We start from the raw sequence: 20,112 nt of genomic DNA, 5'->3' as shown, positions 1-20,112 counted from the left end.
GGCACGGGGTACCCCTTAATATCCATACCAGTGCATGGTATGGAATTTGGGGGGACCCCAACGCAATTTTTTTTTAAAATTTTGGTTTGGGGTTCCCCTATTTATACCAGACCCAAAGGGCCTGGTAATGGACTGGGGGGGACCCCATGCCGTTTTTTTTAAAGGACTTTTATCTGTATTGCCGGGAGCCTACAATTCATTATTGCAGCGAGCAGTTTTAAATGATTTCCTGTAGAAATTTCAATTTGTGCAGGGACTGTTCTAAACACGGGAAACATGCGCTACTTTACAGGCATACTATTGACACCCCCCAGGTACGAAATTTAAAGGAATATTTCACTTTTATTGTTTCGCTTTAAGCATTATTAAAAAATCACTGCTCCCGAAAAAACAGCCGTTTTTAAAACTTTTTTTGCATCGATACATGTCCCCTGGGGCAGGACCCGGGTGGTCCCCAAACACTCTCCCTGGGGCAGGACCCGAGTGGTCCCCAAACACTCCCCCTGGGGCAGGACCCGGGTCCCCAAACACTCCCCCTGGGGCAGGACCCGGGTCCCCAAACACTCCCCCTGGGGCAGGACCCGGGTCCCCAAACACTCCCCCTGGGGCAGGACCCGGGTCCCCAAACACTCCCCCTGGGGCAGGACCCGGGTCCCCAAACACTCCCCCTGAGGCAGGACCCGGGTCCCCAAACACTCCCCCTGAGGCAGGACCCGGGTCCCCAAACACTCACCCGGGGCAGGACCCGGGGTCCCCAAACACTCACCTGGTGCAGGACCCGGGTGGTCCCCAAACACTCCCCCTGAGGCAGGACCCGGGGTCCCCAAACACTCCCCCTGAGGCAGGACCCGGGGTCCCCAAACACTCACCCGGGGCAGGACCCGGGGTCCCCAAACACTCACCCGGGGCAGGACCCTTTTTACGACAACTTGCATATTAACCTTTAAAATTCACACTTTTGATTTTTTGATTTACGATACCCTCCGGACAGACTCGACGGGCCTCATTATTTTGGGACGGCTTGTTGCTTTCATTGTAATTATCCCAGAGAAATGCCAACGTCTCGGTGTGAAAACAAAGGAAGAGCCAGAGGTCGCGCCCTCTCCCAGGGTGAATGTGTTTGCTTTAAGTTTCCCGAAATAATCAGAGAGGGCGCCTCCCCCCCCCCCCCCCCGCGCCAACTTCGGAATGCTGGAAAAAACAAAACAAGAGCGCCGAATGGGCAGCCGATGACACACACCGAGCGCCCGTCTATAAAAACCACATGGGGGGAGGGGCTGTACTGTACGCCGGGGTCTCACTAGACCAATCACGTTCCTCCTCATTGAAAGAGTGGCCCAGATATGGAACCTGGAGGGACGCACACAGAACCCCCGACCCGCGGGAAAGGCGGCAAACTTCACATCTATGCAGGTGGCAGTTGATACGCTTTTCGCGTTTTTAAACTCTTTTTTTATATTTGCTGATCGGAAAATATGACAATTCTTCTCATGGAGAGCGACTTTATACCCTCCGACATCCAAGCAATGCAGGAACCTTTGTGGGTTTAAAGTAACGGGTTAGGGTTAAGGGTTACATGTTAGAGTTAGTGGTCTAAACCGAATACTTAACCTTAACATTTATCCTTAGCCCATTACCCTATCATTTAACCCTTACCGGTAGTTAACCCTAACCCCAACATTTATCCCTAGCCCTTAACCTCAACATTTATCCCCAACACTTATCCCCAACATTCAACCCTAACCCTCAACCCAAACCTTCAACCCTAACCCTCAACCCAAACCTTCAACCCTAACCCTCAACCCAAACCTTCAACCCTAACCCTCAACCCAAACCTTCAACCCAAACCCTAACCCTCAACCCAAACCTTCAACCCTAACCCTCAACCCAAACCTTCAACCCTAACCCTCAACCCAAACCCTCAACCCTAACCCTCAACCCAAACATTCAACCCTAACCCTCAACCCCAACATTCAACCCTAACCCTCAACCCAAACATTTATCATTTATCCCCAACACTTATCCCTAACACCAACATTTATCCCCAACATTCAACCCTAACCCTAACATTTATCCCTAGCCCTTAATCCTAACCCTTAACGCCAACATTCAACCCCTAACCCTCAACCCAAACATTCAACCCTAACCCTCAACCCAAACATTCAACCCTAACCCTCAACCCAAACATTCAACCCTAACCCTCAACCCAAACATTCAACCCTAACCCTCAACCCCAACATTCAACCCTAACCCTCAACCCAAACATTTATCATTTATCCCCAACACTTATCCCTAACACCAACATTTATCCCCAACATTCAACCCTAACATTTAATGCCAACATGTATCCATTTATACCCAACATTCAACCCTAACCCTTATTCCCAACATTCAACCCGAACCCTTATTCCCAACATTCAACCCGAACCCTTATCCCCAACATTCAACCCTAACCCTTATTCCCAACATTCAACCCTAACCCTTATCCCCAACATTCAACCCTAACCCTTATCCCCAACATTCAACCCTAACCCTTATTCCCAACATTCAACCCTAACCCTTATTCCCAACATTCAACCCTAACCCTTATCCCCAACAGGTATCCCCTAACCCTTAACCCCAACATTTATCCCCTAACCCTTAACCCCAACTTTTATCCATTTATCCCCAACACTTATCCCTAACACCAACATTTATCCACAACGTTCAACCCTAACATTTAATGCCAACATGTATCCATTTATCCCCAACATTCAACCCTAACCCTTATTCCCAACATTCAACCCTAACCCTTATCCCCAACAGGTATCCCCTAACCCTTAACCCCAACATTTATCCCTAACACTTAACCCCATGTATCCATTTATCCCCAACATTCAACTCTAACCCTTAACCCAAACATTCAACCCTAACCCTCAACCCAAACATTCAACCCTAACTATTCAACCCGGTGGTCCCCCCTGGGTGGTGGTGGTGAGGTGGCCCCCCCGGTTGATGTTGGTGCAGGGGTCCATAGTACACAGCCTCGGAGTGAGTATCCCGCAATGGCAAGCAATTCATTGATAATAAATGAGCGTTTGACAGACACTCACTCCGGGGTCGTGTATCGCAGTCTATAACGAATGAACTGCTACACCGGTTGCCATGCACGGGGGCATCCCGAGGGGTGGGCGGGATATTTGGAGTTTGCTCAGCCTTCTGATCCAATAAAACAGATCCGTTCTATAGATTTCTGGGTCTGAGTGCTCCTCGGGGGCTGTACTATGTAGCTGGAGCTGCCTGCTATTGGACGGCAGGCGTATTACCATGAACATGGACCTCCTCCTACCACACAATGAAAAGGGGGGGGGATTTTCTTGAAATCTCTCTGGGAAGTCGCAGCACTCACCTTCTGGGCCTGGGCGGGTTCAGACAGCACCACTGTGAAGAGACCCAGGCACACCTCCTCGTGCTGGGTGGGTCCTTTACAAACCTAAAACAAGAAAAAAAGAGAAAGAATATAAATATCACTCAATAATAAAAGTGTTTTATCAGCAGAGGACCAATCCATTGCCTCCATCCCGGAGCTTCCCGTAATAAAGACCGCCCTCTATCCTTGTGCACAGTGACTGGTCTGGTCGCCGCCCCCCTCATGGAGCTTTCCTGTAGTGGGTGGAGCCTGCTCAGCCACTCCCACAACTCTGATCTCTCTCCTTGTGCAAGGTGACTGGTCTCGTCTCCACCCCCCTCCTGTAGGTTTCTGCAGTGGGTGGGACCAGCCAAGCCCCTCCCACAACTTTGATCCATCATCGTACAGGGCGACTGGTCTGGTCTCCACCCCCTTTCTATATGTTTCTGCAGGTAGCCTGTAACAGGTGGAGCCTGCTGGGTCCCTCAAGCTCTGCTCACTCTTCTTCTGCAAGGTGGCTAGTCTGGTCTCCGCCCCCTCCTGAGTTTTTCTTGTAGTGGGTGGAGCCTCCTGGGTCCCTCCCACAACTCTACTCTCTCTAATTGTACAGGATGATTGGTCTTCTCTCTGTACTTTTCTGCAGGAAGCCCATAGTGGGTGGAGCCTGGTAGAGACCTCCCACTGCTCTCCCTCTCCGTGCGGGGCGATTGGTCTCGTCGCCGCCCCCCTCCTGTACTTGTCTGCAGGCAGCCTGTAGTGGGTGGAGCTTGCTGGGCCCCTCCCATAGCTTTGCTCTCTCAATGCTTGTGCAGGATGACAGGCTTAGTCTCCACCCCATCCTGCACTGGGTGGAGCTTGCTGGGCCGGCCGCCCCCCCCCCCCCCCCCCCAGCTCTGCTCTATTTTGGCAAGGGAATGCTCTCGTCTCCGCCCCCTCCTGTACTTGTCTGCAGGCACCCTGTAGTGGGTGGAGCCTGCTGGACCCCACAGCTCTTTTTTCATTGTGCAGGGCGACTGGCCTAGTCTCCGCCCCCTCTCACAGCTCTGCCCTCTTTTTGCATGGCCCTGGTCTCATCTCCACCCCCTCCTGTACTTGTCCGCAGGCAGTCTGTAGTGGGTGGAGCCTGGTAGGGACCTCCCACGGCTCTTCCCTCTCTGTGCGGGGAGATTGGTCTAGTCTCTGCCCCCTGTAGTTTTCTGCAAGCAGCCTGTAGTGGGTGGAGTCTGCTGGGCCCCTCCCACAACTCTGCTCTCCTTGCATGGGACTGGTCTCGACTCCGCCCCCTCCTGTACTTGTCTGCAGGCAGCCTGTAGTAGGTAGAGCCTGCTGGGCCCCTCCCACAGCTCTGTTCTTTTTGCAGAGGAGTGGCCTCGTCTCCACCCCCTTCTGTACTTGTCTGCAGGCAGCCTGTAGTGGGTGGAGCTTGCTGGGCCCCTCCCACAACTCTGCTCTCTTTGCATGGGACTAGTCTCAACTCTGCCCCCTCCTGTACTTGTCTGCAGGCAGTCTAATGGGTGGAGCCTGCTGGGCCCCTCCCACAGCTCTGATCTCCACAGTGATAATGTCACAGGTAATATGTGGCTTTGTAATGGAATTTGGTGCCGATAAATCGGAGGTCCAGCCCTGGAGGCAGAAAGACAGAAAAATATCCTCTGTGCCCCAGTGCAGAGCTGGAGGAAAGGCTGGAATGACGGGTTCCAGGACCGTGTGCAGTGCAGGTCAGGGGCGCTCCTCTGCTGGAGATCAGCCCACGGCAGAGCGCCCCCGCAGGTGGCGGAGCTGGAGAGGAGCCCACGGCAGAGCGCCCCCCGCAGGCGGCGGAGCTGGAGATCAGCCCACGGCAGAGCCCCCCCCCCCCCAAATGCGACGGAGCTGGAGATCAGCCCACGGCAGAGCGCCCCCCCCCCGCAGGCAGAGCTGGAGATCAGCCCACGGCAGAGCGCCCCCCGCAGGTGGCGGAGCTGGAGATCAGCCCACGGCAGAGCGCCCCCCGCAGGTGGCGGAGCTGGAGATCAGCCCACGGCAGAGCGCCCCCCGCAGGTGGCGGAGCTGGAGATCAGCCCACGGCAGAGCGCCCCCCGCAGGTGGCGGAGCTGGAGATCAGCCCACGGCAGAGCGCCCCCCGCAGGTGGCGGAGCTGGAGATCAGCCCACAGCAGAGCGCCCCCCGCAGGTGGCGGAGCTGGAGATCAGCCCACGGAAGAGCGCCCCCCGCAGGTGGCGGAGCTGGAGATCAGCCCACGGCAGAGCGCCCCCCGCAGGTGGCGGAGCTGGAGATCAGCCCACGGCAGAGCGCCCCCCGCAGGTGGCGGAGCTGGAGATCAGCCCACAGCAGAGCGCCCCCCGCAGGTGGCGGAGCTGGAGATCAGCCCACGGAAGAGCGCCCCCCGCAGGTGGCGGAGCTGGAGATCAGCCCATGACAGAGCGCCCCCCACAGGCGGAGCTGGACATCAGCCCACGGCAGAGCGTCCCCCGCAGGCGGAGCTGGAGATCAGCCCATGGCAGAGCGTCCACCGCAGGTGGTGGAGCTGGAGATCAGCCCATGGCAGAGCGTCCCCCGCAGGTGGTGGAGCTGGAGATCAGCCCACGGCAGAGCGTCCCCCGCAGGTGGTGGAGCTGGAGATCAGCCCACGGCAGAGCGTCCCCCGCAGGCGGAGCTGGAGATCAGCCCATGGCAGAGCGTCCCCCGCAGGTGGTGGAGCTGGAGATCAGCCCATGGCAGAGCGTCCCCCGCAGGTGGTGGAGCTGGAGATCAGCCCATGGCAGAGCGTCCCCCGCAGGCGGAGCTGGAGATCAGCCCACGGCAGAGCGTCCCCCGCAGGCGGAGCTGGAGATCAGCCCACGGCAGAGCGTCCCCTGCAGGTGGTGGAGTTGGAGATGAGTCCATGGCAGAGCGCCCCCCGCAGGCAGAGCTGGAGATCAGCCCACGGCAGAGCGCCCCCCGCAGGCAGAGCTGGAGATCAGCCCACGGCAGAGCGTCCCCCGCAGGCGGAGCTGGAGATCAGCCCATGGCAGAGCGTCCCCCGCAGGTGGTGGAGCTGGAGATCAGCCCATGGCAGAGCGTCCCCCGCAGGTGGTGGAGCTGGAGATCAGCCCATGGCAGAGCGTCCCCCGCAGGTGGTGGAGCTGGAGATCAGCCCACGGCAGAGCGTCCCCCGCAGGCGGAGCTGGAGATCAGCCCACGGCAGAGCGTCCCCTGCAGGTGGTGGAGTTGGAGATGAGTCCATGGCAGAGCGCCCCCCGCAGGCAGAGCTGGAGATCAGCCCACGGCAGAGCGTCCCCCGCAGGTGGTGGAGCTGGAGATCAGCCCACGGCAGAGCGTCCCCCGCAGGCGGAGCTGGAGATCAGCCCACGGCAGAGCGCCCCCCGCAGGCAGAGCTGGAGATCAGCCCACGGCAGAGCGTCCCCCGCAGGCGGAGCTGGAGATCAGCCCATGGCAGAGCGTCCCCTGCAGGTGGTGGAGCTGGAGATCAGCCCACGGCAGAGCGCCCCCCGCAGGCAGAGCTGGAGATCAGCCCACGGCAGAGCGCCCCCCGCAGGCAGAGCTGGAGATCAGCCCACGGCAGAGCGCCCCCCGCAGGCAGAGCTGGAGATCAGCCCACGGCAGAGCGCCCCCCGCAGGCAGAGCTGGAGATCAGCCCACGGCAGAGCGCCCCACGCAGGCAGAGCTGGAGATCAGCCCACGGCAGAGCGCCCCACGCAGGCAGAGCTGGAGATCAGCCCACGGCAGAGCACCCCCCCCCCCCACAGGCGGAGCTGGAGAGCGCCCCCCCCCCCCCCCCCGCAGGCAGAGCTGGAGATCAGTCCATGACAGAGCGCCCCCCGCAGGTGGCGGAGCTGGAGATCAGCCCATGGCAGAGCGTCCCCCGCAGGCGGAGCTGGAGATCAGCCCATGGCAGAGCGGCCCCCGCAGGCGGAGCTGGATGGCCAACAATGTGCAATAGATTTTATACTGGCCCGGCTTCCCAACTTTGATTTTTCAATCCCAGAACAAATCTTTATTTAGAACGACGAATGTACGCGGCGCCGGCGCCTCCCCCTCCCGGCTCCTACTTCCCCACCGCCATTTATATCCCAGTAGTTGATTGGCGGAGATAAGAAAAGCAAAGCGGAGTTCTCGTAAAAATAGCAGGAGGAGGAAGAGATGCCCCCGCAGCGGTCAGGACCCCCCTCCTATCTCCCCTGACCATCAGACTCCGCCGCGCCGTTCCTGCAGGTCAGAGAACGCAGCGGAGAGGCGCAGGCGGCACAAGATGGCGGCTACACTGGAAGTTCTGTAGTAAACGATACACATCACAGCTTACCAATCCTTAGATGTGGCGCCTGCATTCCATTTCTTTTTTCCCCCGGTGATCTCACCAGTAACACTTCTGGAGGAAGGAGCACAGGGGGCACCTTTGGACAGCAGCAGATGGACTGGCAGATTTAGCTACACTAAAAGCCAAACTCCAGCTCACACTTCATAATCCGTTACAGTTTTTTGTAACATTTGGAAAAAAAGGGTTTATATCAAAGCTGATCATTGTAAGCACCCCTGCCAGTCGTCTCATCCCTCCAACTGCTACATCTGAAAGACAGCTTGTTCTGCTGAAAAACAACAGGACTTACTGACCGGATCACCAGATGAAAGTAGAAGAAAGAAAGATTGAGATGCATTAATGAGGCTGCACTGATCAGGGGCGCTCCTCTGCTGGAGATCAGCCCCTCCCACAATGGGGAGATTCCCTGCAGTAGTTTGTGTCTCTGCCCCTCCCACAATGATGAGATTTCCTGCAGTAGTTTGTGTCTCTGCCCCTCCCACAATGATGAGATTTCCTGCAGTAGTTTGTGTCTCTGCCCCTCCCACAATGGGGAGATTTCATGCAGTAGTTTGTGTCTCTGCCCCTCCCACAATGGGGAGATTTCCTGCAGTAGTTTGTGTCTCTGCCCCTCCCACAATGGGGAGATTTCCTGCAGTAGTTTGTGTCTCTGCCCCTCCCACAATGAGGAGATTTCCTGCAGTAGTTTGTGTCTCTGCCCCTCCCACAGTGGTGAGATTTCCCGCAGTAGTTTGTGTCTCTGCCCCTCCCACAATGGGGAGATTTCCTGCAGTAGTTTGTGTCTCTGCCCCTCCCACAATGATGAGATTTCCTGCAGTAGTTTGTGTCTCTGCCCCTCCCACAATGGAGATTTCCTGCAGTAGTTTGTGTCTCTGCCCCTCCCACAATGAGGAGATTCCCTGCAGTAGTTTGTGTCTCTGCCCCTCCCACAATGGGGAGATTTCCTGCAGTAGTTTGTGTCTCTGCCCCTCCCACAATGGGGAGATTTCCTGCAGTAGTTTATGTCTCTGCTCCTCCCACAATGGGGAGATTTCCTGCAGTAGTTTGTGTCTCTGCCCCTCTCACAATGGAGAGATTTCCTGCAGTAGTTTGTGTCTCTGCCCCTCCCACAATGGGGAGATCTCCTGCAGTAGTTTGTGTCTCTGCCCCTCTCACAATGGAGAGATTTCCTGCAGTAGTTTGTGTCTCTGCCCCTCCCACAATGGGGAGATCTCCTGCAGTAGTTTGTGTCTCTGCCCCTCTCACAATGGAGAGATTTCCTGCAGTAGTTTGTGTCTCTGCCCCTCCCACAATGGGGAGATTTCCTGCAGTAGTTTGTGTCTCTGCCCCTCCCACAATGGGGAGATTTCCCACAGTAGTTTGTGTCTCTGCCCCTCCCACAATGGGGAGATTTCCTGCAGTAGTTTGTCTCTCTGCCCCTCCCACAATGGGGAGATTTCCTGCAGTAGTTTGTGTCTCTGCCCCTCCCACAATGGGGAGATTTCCTGCAGTAGTTTGTGTCTCTGCCCCTCCCACAATGGGGAGATTTCCTGCAGTAGTTTGTGTCTCTGCCCCTCCCACAATGGGGGGATTTCCTGCAGTAGTTTGTGTCTCTGCCCCTCCCACAGTGGTGAGATCTCCTGCAGTAGTTTGTGTCTCTGCCCCTCCCACAATGGTGAGATTTCCTGCAGTAGTTTGTGTCTCTGCCCCTCCCACAATGAGGAGATTTCCTGCAGTAGTTTGTGTCTCTGCCCCTCCCACAATGATGCTCCGTTTTGAATGTACTTACGTAAGCGTTCAGCGCGTCATTGGCCTCCCTCTCGGAGACGCCGGTAGTCATGGAGGTCACCAGCGCCATGCAGCGCTCCAGACGCTGAAAGAGAGAAGAGAGAGAAGTGAGGACAGTGATCTCCATCTCTGCAATATAAACCTTCAATGATTCCCACACAAGATTCTCCAGAGAAGACAACGGACATTTGTTTAGCTTTATTAGTCACCAGATTAAAGGAACAATTTCAGCCAAAGGCTCCGGGCCGCCATTATGGCTGGAAAATGGGTTCTGTCACCTGGGCTTTTGTCAGCCCATTCCCAGGAGTGAGGAACAACTTCTGCCCGACACCACAGACATGCAGTCCTATCAGTGCCCATCACTACTGACTCATCGCTGCCCATCGGTGAAACCCATCAGGGCCCACAAGCGCAGCCCCATCAGGGCCCACAAGCGCAGCCCCATCAGGGCCCACAAGCGCAACCCATCAGTACAGCCTATAATGCAACCCATCAGTACAGTCCATAATGCAACCCATCAGTACAGCCCATAATGCAACCCATCAGTACAGCCCATAATGCAACCCATCAGTACAGCCCATAATGCAACCCATCAGTACAGCCCATAATGCAACCCATCAGTACAGCCCATAATGCAACCCATCAGTACAGCCCATAATGCAACCCATCAGTACAGCCCATAATGCAACCCATCAGTACAGCCCATAATGCAACCCATCAGTACAGCCCATCAGTGCCCATAGTATAGCCCATCAGTGCCCATAGTATAGCCCATCAGTGCCCATAGTATAGCCCATCAGTGCCCATAGTATAGCCCATCAGTGCCCATAGTATAGCCCATCAGTGCCCATAGTATAGCCCATCAGTGCCCATAGTATAGCCCATCAGTGCCACCCATCACTGCCTCATATATGTGAAAAAAAATAGATTTCATACATGTACAGTGTTGTATGACTGAGTGATTGTCATTCAAAGTGTGACAGCGCTGAAAGCTAAAAAATTGGCCTGGGCATGAAGGGGGGAGGGAGATGCCCGGTAGGCAAGAGGCCAACATCTAAAAAAAAGAAAAAAGACCTGAACTCTGCCACTCAGCAGAGATAAAGTTCTCTCTCCGTCCCGGGCGGCACCTCAGTGTATTCCGTGACCTCCGTCTGGACAGACACACATCTGGGCAACATAAGAGAAGGGATTCTGTTGTTGAAAATAAAGCTTTACTATAAAAAAAAAAAAAAAGTAGCCCTCTCCTGGATTTGAAGCAAACGTGTGAAGCGGTGGATTACGCGCTGATCGCGCTGTCCCTATATATATATATATAACACGCGCGATGACGCCGATTTCTAGAAGCTTCTTCTGGTCGGAGGAGATCGCACACAAAGCTAAGCGATTTTTTTTTTTTTGCGGCTCTGCGTTTTTATTATTTATTTTTTGTAAAAGACGTAAAATCCATTTTCTGGCGCTCGCGTTCTCTGCCGGAAACCCTCATTACGGGGACAATACGCACGCGACGTTTTGAAATCGGAGCGCCGGAGAGAAGCAGGCCAGACGCAGCGTCGTGTGTGACGGGGAAGGATTAACCCCTCGCCTGACGCGGCAAACATCGCGCCCCGAAAAATTCCAACCGACGCCGAGGCGTTCCCATGGCGCCGAGCGACACCAACACAACCGACTTTGGGAAGAGGTGTGCTGAACGCCGTGGCACATGCAGGAGCCGGGAGAGCAGGAATTGGGGGTCTCACTACACCTGCGCATCCTGGCTCCTCCCCCTTAACTTAAAACCCCTCCCCCATTTTCATTACATTATTTTATACCCAGCGATGTCTTTGTGCTTCTCTATACAATTCAGGTAGATCATGGCTGGCGGGAGGGGCCTACCTGCAGTAGGAGGAGTTATGCTAAATCTAACAATGGCATCCTATGTGGGCGTCACCCTTGAGGAATGGGCGTTCCTAAGCAGGCTGTATTTGCCCACATGTGAGGCCGAGCCTCCATGACTGACAGAACTAAAGAAAATCCAATGAATGAAAAGGGGCGGGGCAAGGGACAGCCAGGATGGGGAGGAAAGGGGCTAGAATGTTGCTGGATGTCCTCCAACCAGAAAACGAGGCGGACTCCGATTACTGCAGCATCTAATGTACGTTGCGAGAAGCTGACAGTGTGCGGCGATATCAGAAGATCAGGCGAGGAGCCGGTACAACCGGGGGATGGGGGCCAGATATCAGGCAGGGAGACGTGGAAAATTCCAGAATCCGGCGCAGTTGTGGAAATTGATGGAACGTTGTCTGTTCTCCCACCACCAGTAATGAGAACGTTGTCTGGCGCTGTGTGCAAGAGAAGACTCCTCCCCCAAGATCAGCAATAATGGACCTCATGGATCAGATTGGATGTCCGAGGCCCTGGAGAGAAGAAGATTGGTCCCCCGGGATCGGCAATTAATGGACCTCATGGATCAGATTGGATGTCTGAGGCCCCGAAGAGAAGACTGGCCTTCCGAGATCGGCAAATAGTGGACCTCATGGAGCAGATTGGATGTCTGGAGCCCCAGAGAGAAGATTGTTGATCATGGAGGACCAATTAATGGACCTTATGGAGCGGATTGTATGTCTGAAGGCCCGGAGAGAAGATTGATCCCCTGAGATCGGCAATGAATGGACCTCACAAAGAGGATTGGATGTCTGAAACCCCAGGGAGAAGATTGGTCCTCCGAGATCGGAAATAATGGACCTCATGGATCAGGTTGGATGTCTAAGGCCCCGGAGAGAAGATTGCTCCCCCAAGATCGGCAATTATTAATGGTCCTTATGGATCAGATTGGATGTCTGAAGCCCTTGACAGAAGATTGGTCCTCCAGGATCAGCAATTAATGAACCTCATGTAGAGGATTGGATGTCTGGGGCCTCGGATAGGAAAATTGGTCCTCTGAAACCGGCAAATAATGGACCACAGGGAGCATATTGGATGCCTGAAGCCCCCTTGAGAGAAGATTGCTCCCCTGAGATCATCAAATAATGGACCTCATGGAGCAGATTGGATGTCTGAGGCCACCGGAGAGAAGAGTGCTCCCCGAGATCGGCAATCAATGGACCCCAAAGGAGAAGATTGGATGTCCGAGGCCCCGGAGAGAAGTTTGGTCCTTCAGGATCGCCAATTAATGGACCTCATGGGGATGTCTGAGGCCATGAAGAGAAGATTGGTCCTCCGGTATCGGCAATCAATGGACCTCATGGAGCCGATTGATGTCTAAAGCCCCAGGGAGAAGATTGGTCCTTCGAGATCGGTAATAATGGACCTCATGGATCAGGTTGGATGTCTAAGGCCCTGGAGAGAAGATTTCTCCCCCAAAATCGCCAATTATTAATGGACCTTATGGATCAGATTGGATGTCTGAAGCCCTTGACAGAAGATTGATCCGCCAGGATCGTCAATTAATGGACCTCATGGAGCAGATTGGATGTTTGAGGCCACCGGAGAGAAGAGTGCTCCCCGAGATCGGCAATCAATGAACCCCAAGGAGAAGATTGGATGTCTGAAGCCTCAGAGAGAAGTTTGGTCCTCCGGGATCGGCAATCAATGGACCCCAAGGAGAAGATTGGATGCCTGAGGCAATGAATAGAAGTTTGGTCCTCCGGGATCGGCAATTAATGGACCTCATGGAGCAGATTGGATGTTTGAGGCCACCGGAGAGAAGAGTGCTCCTCGAGATCGGCAATCAATGGACCGACCCCAAGGAGAAGATTGGATGTCTGAGGCCATGAAGAGAAGATTGGTCCTCCGGGATCGGCAATTAATGGACCTCATGGAGCGGATTGGATGTCTGAAGCCCCTGGGAAGGAGATGTTGGGGAAAGACTTGGAGCCAGTGTACGGAGTACCGTCACTGTAGAGTAACACCATGTGATCACTAAAAGCCAATGATGTGAAAGCATTGGGTCAGGTCATGTGATCATTCCGGGCCAACCAAGAGCACCGTCTCAGTCCCAATAAAGAGAACCTTCTGGAGGACAGCCGTTCCCCGGCACAGGAAAGGCTCTGGAACCCCACCATGCCTGCCAATCCAATGGCAGCTTTCCGCTTCAGTCTGGAGCCTCAGCTACATCCAGTCATGTTGGCTCAGCATACATTCCCCCTAGATGACAAGCTCTGACCCCAGGGTCTCCAATGAAAGAAGACCAACTCGCAGAGAAGCCAATTATCGGAGCAGCCCCCACACCTAGCGCTGACGGTGAAGGGTTACCCAGATTTGGGTTAGTACATGAAAGACCCCAATTATCTGGTGCAGAGACCAAAGCGTTCCGGAGAAGAGCGGCTTAAAGTACCGAGTATTACACATTCCCTTTGAGCTGTATCAGCTCGGAAAAACTAACAGCTCCTCTGGGGGCCCCGAGCCGCCGGTACAAAGAGATTCGCTGATGGTGTTCGAGGGGCCGCTACATACAGAACAACGCGCTCTGTAATTGGGAGAATGGAGTCTCGGTTTACTCTTTCCTGGCCGCATCGTATAAAGCTACGCAGAGCGACGGTTAAACAACTCAGTGACTGGCCCACAGCCCACGGATGTCCATACACGGGGCAATGCTCCGATCGGTCCCTAGCCAACTGATGTCCATACACGGGGCAACCCTCCAACCGGTCCACAGCCAACTGATGTCCATACACGGGGCAATGCTCCGATCGGTCCACAGCCCACTGATGTCCATACACGGGGCAATGCTCCGACCGGCCCACATCCCACTGATGTCCATACACGGGGCAATGCTCCGATCGGTCCCTAGCCAACTGATGTCCATACACGGGGCAACCCTCCAACCGGATCCTAGCCCACTGATGTCCATACACGGGGCAATGCTCCGTCCGGCCCACAGCCCGCTGATGTCCATACACGGGGCAATGCTCCGATCGGTCCCTAGCCAACTGATGTCCATACACGGGACAATGCTCCGACCGGCCCACAGCCAACTGATGTCCATACACGGGGCAACGCTCCGACCGGTCCACAGCCCACTGATGTCCATACACGGGGCAATGCTCCGACCGGTCCACAGCCCACTGATGTCCATACACGGGGCAATGCTCCGATCGGTCCCTAGCCCACTGATGTCCATACACGGGGCAATGCTCCGACCGGTCCACAGCCAACCGATGTCCATACACGGGGCAATGCTCCGACCGGCCCACAGCCAACTGATGTCCATACACGGGGCAACGCTCCGACCGGTCCACAGCCCACTGATGTCCATACACGGGGCAATGCTCCGACCGGTCCACAGCCCACTGATGTCCATACACGGGGCAATGCTCCGACCGGTCCCTAGCCCACTGATGTCCATACACGGGGCAATGCTCCGTCCAGCCCACAGCCCACTGATGTCCATACACGGGGCAATGCTCCGACCGGTCCCTAGCCCACTGATGTCCATACACGGGGCAATGCTCCGACCGGTCCCTAGCCCACTGATATCCATACACGGGGCAATGCTCCGACCGGTCCCTAGCCCACTGATGTCCATACACGGGGCAATGCTCCGTCCAGCCCACAGCCCGCTGATGTCCATACAGGTCAGGCCGGGCAAAATTTTACCCAGAACTGGGAGTTGGCTCTCCCACCACCGGCTTCATCGGCAGCGCTCTCCTACCGACGGCTTCATCGGCAGCGCTCTCCTACCGACGGCTTCCTCAGGAACACTCTGCTCCCGCCAACTTCGTCAGCGTCGCTCTGCTCCCGCCAACTTCGTCAGCGTCGCTCTGCTCCCGCCAACTTCGTCAGCGTCGCTCTGCTCCCGCCAACTTCGTCAGCGTCGCTCTGCTCCCGCCAACTTCGTCAGCGTCGCTCTGCTCCCGCCAACTTCGTCAGCGTCGCTCTGCTCCCGCCAACTTCGTCAGCGTCGCTCTGCTCCCGCCAACTTCGTCAGCGTCGCTCTGCTCCCGCCAACTTCGTCAGCGTCGCTCTGCTCCCGCCAACTTCGTCAGCGTCGCTCTGCTCCCGCCAACTTCGTCAGCGTCGCTCTGCTCCCGCCAACTTCGTCAGCGTCGCTCTGCTCCAGCCAACTTCGTCAGCGTCGCTCTGCTCCAGCCAACTTCGTCAGCGTCCCTCTCCTCCTGTAAACATCGCTCCCCTCCCAACGACTATCCCAGCACCGCTTTACCTCGCACCCCAACATTCCCTCTCCACCCACCAGAGTTACAAAAGGCATTCAATGGACAGTCGGTGTTGCACGAGACTATGCTCATTTTCCTAACATGCTGGAAGGACCGAGCTTAGTCTGTGCAACTCAACTCTGGCTGTCGGGCCCAGTCCCCTTCAGTCGGCACCTTATCTCCACCCTCCAGACCAGTGTTTCTCAACTCCAGTCCTCAAGGCACCCCAACAGGTCATGTTTTCAGGCTTTCCATTATTTTGTACAGGTGATTTGATCAGTTTCACTGCCTTAGTAATCACCACAGCCGTTTCATCTGAGGAAAATCCTGAAAACATGACCTGTTGGGGTGCCTTGAGGACTGAAGTTGAGAAACACTGCTCCAGACTTACAGAAGGTGGTCGATGAACTGACTGCCAGCGTTGCTCAAGACAGACTGAGCTAAGGTCACTTTTCCCACATGCTGGCAGAACTCGTCTAGTGGGGGTGGCAGCTAGGGAAAACCAAGAATGAAGGATCGTGGGGGTGGAAACTGAGAAACACCAAAAAGGAGGCAGGACTGTGGGGGGCGGAGACTGGAAAACAGAAGCAAGGAGGTGGGGCATGATAAAGACAGCGAACGAGTAGTCAAGACCACTGGGGTGGAGTCTTGGAATAACCACGAAGAAGGTGGGACCGTGGGGGTGAAGCCTGGGGAAAACCAGGAGGGTGAGACCATCAGGTGGCGTATTGGGAACACCAGGAAGGAGGGAGGATTGTGGGAAACCAGAACTAGGTAGGACTGTGATGGTTTCACCCCCATAAAGGGGGTGAAAACATGGGCATGGAGTATGGGGAACACCAAGACGGAGGTGGGACTGTGGGCATGGAGTCTGGGGAACACCAAGACGGAGGTGGGACTGTGGGCATGGAGTCTGGGGAACACCAAGACGGAGGTGGGACTGCGGGCATGGAGTCTGGGGAACACCAAGACGGAGGTGGGACTGCGGGTCTGGGGAACACCAAAACGGAGGTGGGACTGTGGGCATGGAGTCTGGGGAACACCAAGACGGAGGTGGGACTGCGGGTCTGGAGTCTGGGGAACACCAAGACGGAAGGTGGGACTGCGGGTCTGGAGTCTGGGGAACACCAAGACGGAAGGTGGGACTGCGGGTCTGGAGTCTGGGGAACACCAAGACGGAAGGTGGGACTGCGGGTCTGGAGTCTGGGGAACACCAAGACGGAAGGTGGGACTGCGGGTCTGGAGTCTGGGGAACACCAAGACGGAAGGTGGGACTGCGGGTCTGGAGTCTGGGGAACACCAAGGCGGAGGTGGGACTGCGGGTCTGGGGAACACCAAGACGGAGGTGGGACTGCGGTTCTGGGGAACACCAAGGCGGAGGTGGGACTGCGGGTCTGGAGTCTGGGGAACACCAAGGCGGAGGTGGGACTGCGGGTCTGGAGTCTGGGGAACACCAAGACGGAGGTGGGTCTGGAGTCTGGGGAACACCAAGACGGAGGTGGGACTGCGGGTCTGGAGTCTGGGGAACACCAAGACGGAGGTGGGACTGCGGGTCTGGGGAACACCAAGACGGAGGTGGGACTGCGGGTCTGGAGTCTGGGGAACACCAAGACGGAGGTGGGACTGCGGGTCTGGGGAACACCAAGACGGAGGTGGGACTGCGGGTCTGGAGTCTGGGGAACACCAAGACGGAGGTGGGACTGCGGGTCTGGGGAACACCAAGACGGAGGTGGGACTGCGGGTCTGAGGAACACAAGGAATGGAGTGGGACTGTAGAAGTGGAGTGGGAAGAACACCTTGAAGAAGATGTAGAGAATGCAGTCTTGTGAAGCGTTGTCACCCCTCTTGCGGCCGCACAGCGGGGGTGGCGGTATGGCGGTTCTGCATATTCATTCCGCTGTTCATCCTTCTAGATTTCCTCAGAACAAAAAAGTTACAAATTAGGTCAGAACCCGCGAGGAGCGGCGCTGCCGACAGCGAAGGCCGCGCTGACCTAATTGCGAGGAGTACAGCGGGGCTCTGGGTGTTGCCATACCAACCATAAGCCCGGTTCTGCAGACACACGGCTCTGAAATATGGAGCTCATTTCCTACATTCAATTATCGCCTCGCGCCGATCTCCGCGTCCAGACAGCGAAAGTGCGAGAAAAACATCCGCCGACACATGATGCCGATGGGTGGCCGGGGGCAATTAAAGGAGAACTCCGGCCTCCCATTCAGTCTTGCACAGTTGTATCGGCTCCTCTTCTGGACTCAAAGTGATCACCTGATCCCAGGAGCTTACCATCTACCAGTATAAGGATCACCTGATCCCAGGAGCTTACCATCTACCAGTACAGAGATCACCTGATCCCAGGAGCTTACCATCTACCAGTACAGAGATCACCTGATCCCAGGAGCTTACCATCTACCAGTACAGGGATCACCTGATCCCAGGAGCTCACCATCTACCAGTACAGTGATCACCTGATCCCAGGAGCTCACCATCTACCAGTACAGTGATCACCTGATCCCAGGAGCTCACCATCTACCAGTACAAGGATCACCTGATCCCAGGAGCTTACCATCTACCAGTACAGAGATCACCTGATCCCAGGAGCTCACCATCTACCAGTACAGAGATCACCTGATCCCAGGAGCTTACCATCTACCAGTACAGAGATCACCTGATCCCAGGAGCTTACCATCTACCAGTACAAGGATCACCTGATCCCAGGAGCTCACCATCTACCAGTACAGTGATCACCTGATCCCAGGAGCTTACCACCTACCAGTACAAGGATCACCTGATCCCAGGAGCTTACCATCTACCAGTACAAGGATCACCTGATCCCAGGAGCTCACCATCTACCAGTACAGTGATCACCTGATCCCAGGAGCTTACCATCTACCAGTACAGAGATCACCTGATCCCAGGAGCTTACCATCTACCAGTACAGAGATCACCTGATCCCAGGAGCTTACCACCTACCAGTACAAGGATCACCTGATCCCAGGAGCTTACCATCTACCAGTACAAGGATCACCTGATCCCAGGAGCTTACCATCTACCAGTACAGAGATCACCTGATCCCAGGAGCTTACCATCTACCAGTACAAGGATCACCTGATCCCAGGAGCTTACCATCTACCAGTAGTGATCACCTGATCCCAGGAGCTTACCATCTACCAGTACAGTGATCACCTGATCCCAGGAGCTTACCATCTACCAGTACAGAGATCACCAGATCCCAGGAGCTCACCATCTACCAGTACAGAGATCACCTGATCCCAGGAGCTCACCATCTACCAGTACAAGGATCACCTGATCCCAGGAGCTTACCAGTACAGTGATCACCTGATCCCAGGAGCTTACCATCTACCAGTACAGTGATCACCTGATCCCAGGAGCTTACCATCTACCAGTACAGTGATCACCTGATCCCAGGAGCTTACCATCTACCAGTACAAGGATCACCTGATCCCAGGAGCTCACCATTTACCAGTACAGTGATCACCTGATCCCAGGAGCTCACCATCTACCAGTACAAGGATCACCTGATCCCAGGAGCTCACCATTTACCAGTACAGTGATCACCTGATCCCAGGAGCTCACCATCTACCAGTACAGTGATCACCTGATCCCAGGAGCTTCCCATCTACCAGTACAGAGATCACCTGATCCCAAGAGCTTACCATCTACCAGTACAGAGATCACCTGATCCCAAGAGCTTACCATCTACCAGTACAGAGATCACCTGATCCCAGGAGCTCACCATCTACCAGTACAGAGATCACCTGATCCCAGGAGCTCACCATCTACCAGTACAGAGATCACCTGATCCCAGGAGCTTACCATCTACCAGTACAGAGATCACCTGATCCCAGGAGCTTGCCATCTACCAGTACAAGGATCACCTGATCCCAGGAGCTTACCATCTACCAGTACAGAGATCACCTGATCCCAGGAGCTTACCATCTACCAGTATAAGGATCACCTGATCCCAGGAGCTCACCATCTACCAGTACAGTGATCACCTGATCCCAAGAACTTACCATCTACCAAGTACAGTGATCACCTGATCCCAGGAGCTCACCATCTACCAGTACAGAGATCACCTGATCCCAGGAGCTCACCATCTACCAGTACAGAGATCACCTGATCCCAGGAGCTTCCCATCTACCAGTACAGTGATCACCTGATCCCAGGAGCTTTCCATCTACCAGTACAGAGATCACCTGATCCCAAGAGCTTACCATCTACCAGTACAGAGATCACCTGATCCCAGGAGCTCACCATCTACCAGTACAAGGATCACCTGATCCCAGGAGCTCACCATCTACCAGTACAGAGATCACCTGATCCCAGGAGCTCACCATCTACCAGTACAGTGATCACCTGATCCCAGGAGCTTCCCATCTACCAGTACAGAGATCACCTGATCCCAAGAGCTTACCATCTACCAGTACAGAGATCACCTGATCCCAGGAGCTCACCATCTACCAGTACAGAGATCACCTGATCCCAGG

General features: G+C 55.2%; 1 protein-coding gene across 1 annotated transcript in view; it reads right to left on the bottom strand.

The window, feature by feature from the left end:
* Positions 1–20,112, bottom strand: part of LOC120920622 (integrator complex subunit 3-like) — a 71,560-nt gene that overhangs the window by 34,265 nt on the left and 17,183 nt on the right. Inside the window, exons 2-3 of the mRNA XM_040332806.1 lie at positions 9,475–9,558; positions 3,389–3,472 (exon numbers count right to left, since the gene is read on the bottom strand). Coding sequence (XP_040188740.1) covers positions 3,389–3,472; positions 9,475–9,558 — 168 coding nt within the window. The remainder of the gene's footprint in view (positions 1–3,388; positions 3,473–9,474; positions 9,559–20,112) is intronic.

The sequence above is a fragment of the Rana temporaria genome, chromosome 13 (assembly GCF_905171775.1).
Source record: "Rana temporaria chromosome 13, aRanTem1.1, whole genome shotgun sequence".
NCBI lineage: Eukaryota > Metazoa > Chordata > Amphibia > Anura > Ranidae > Rana > Rana temporaria.
This window is presented reverse-complemented; position numbering and strand designations above follow the sequence as displayed.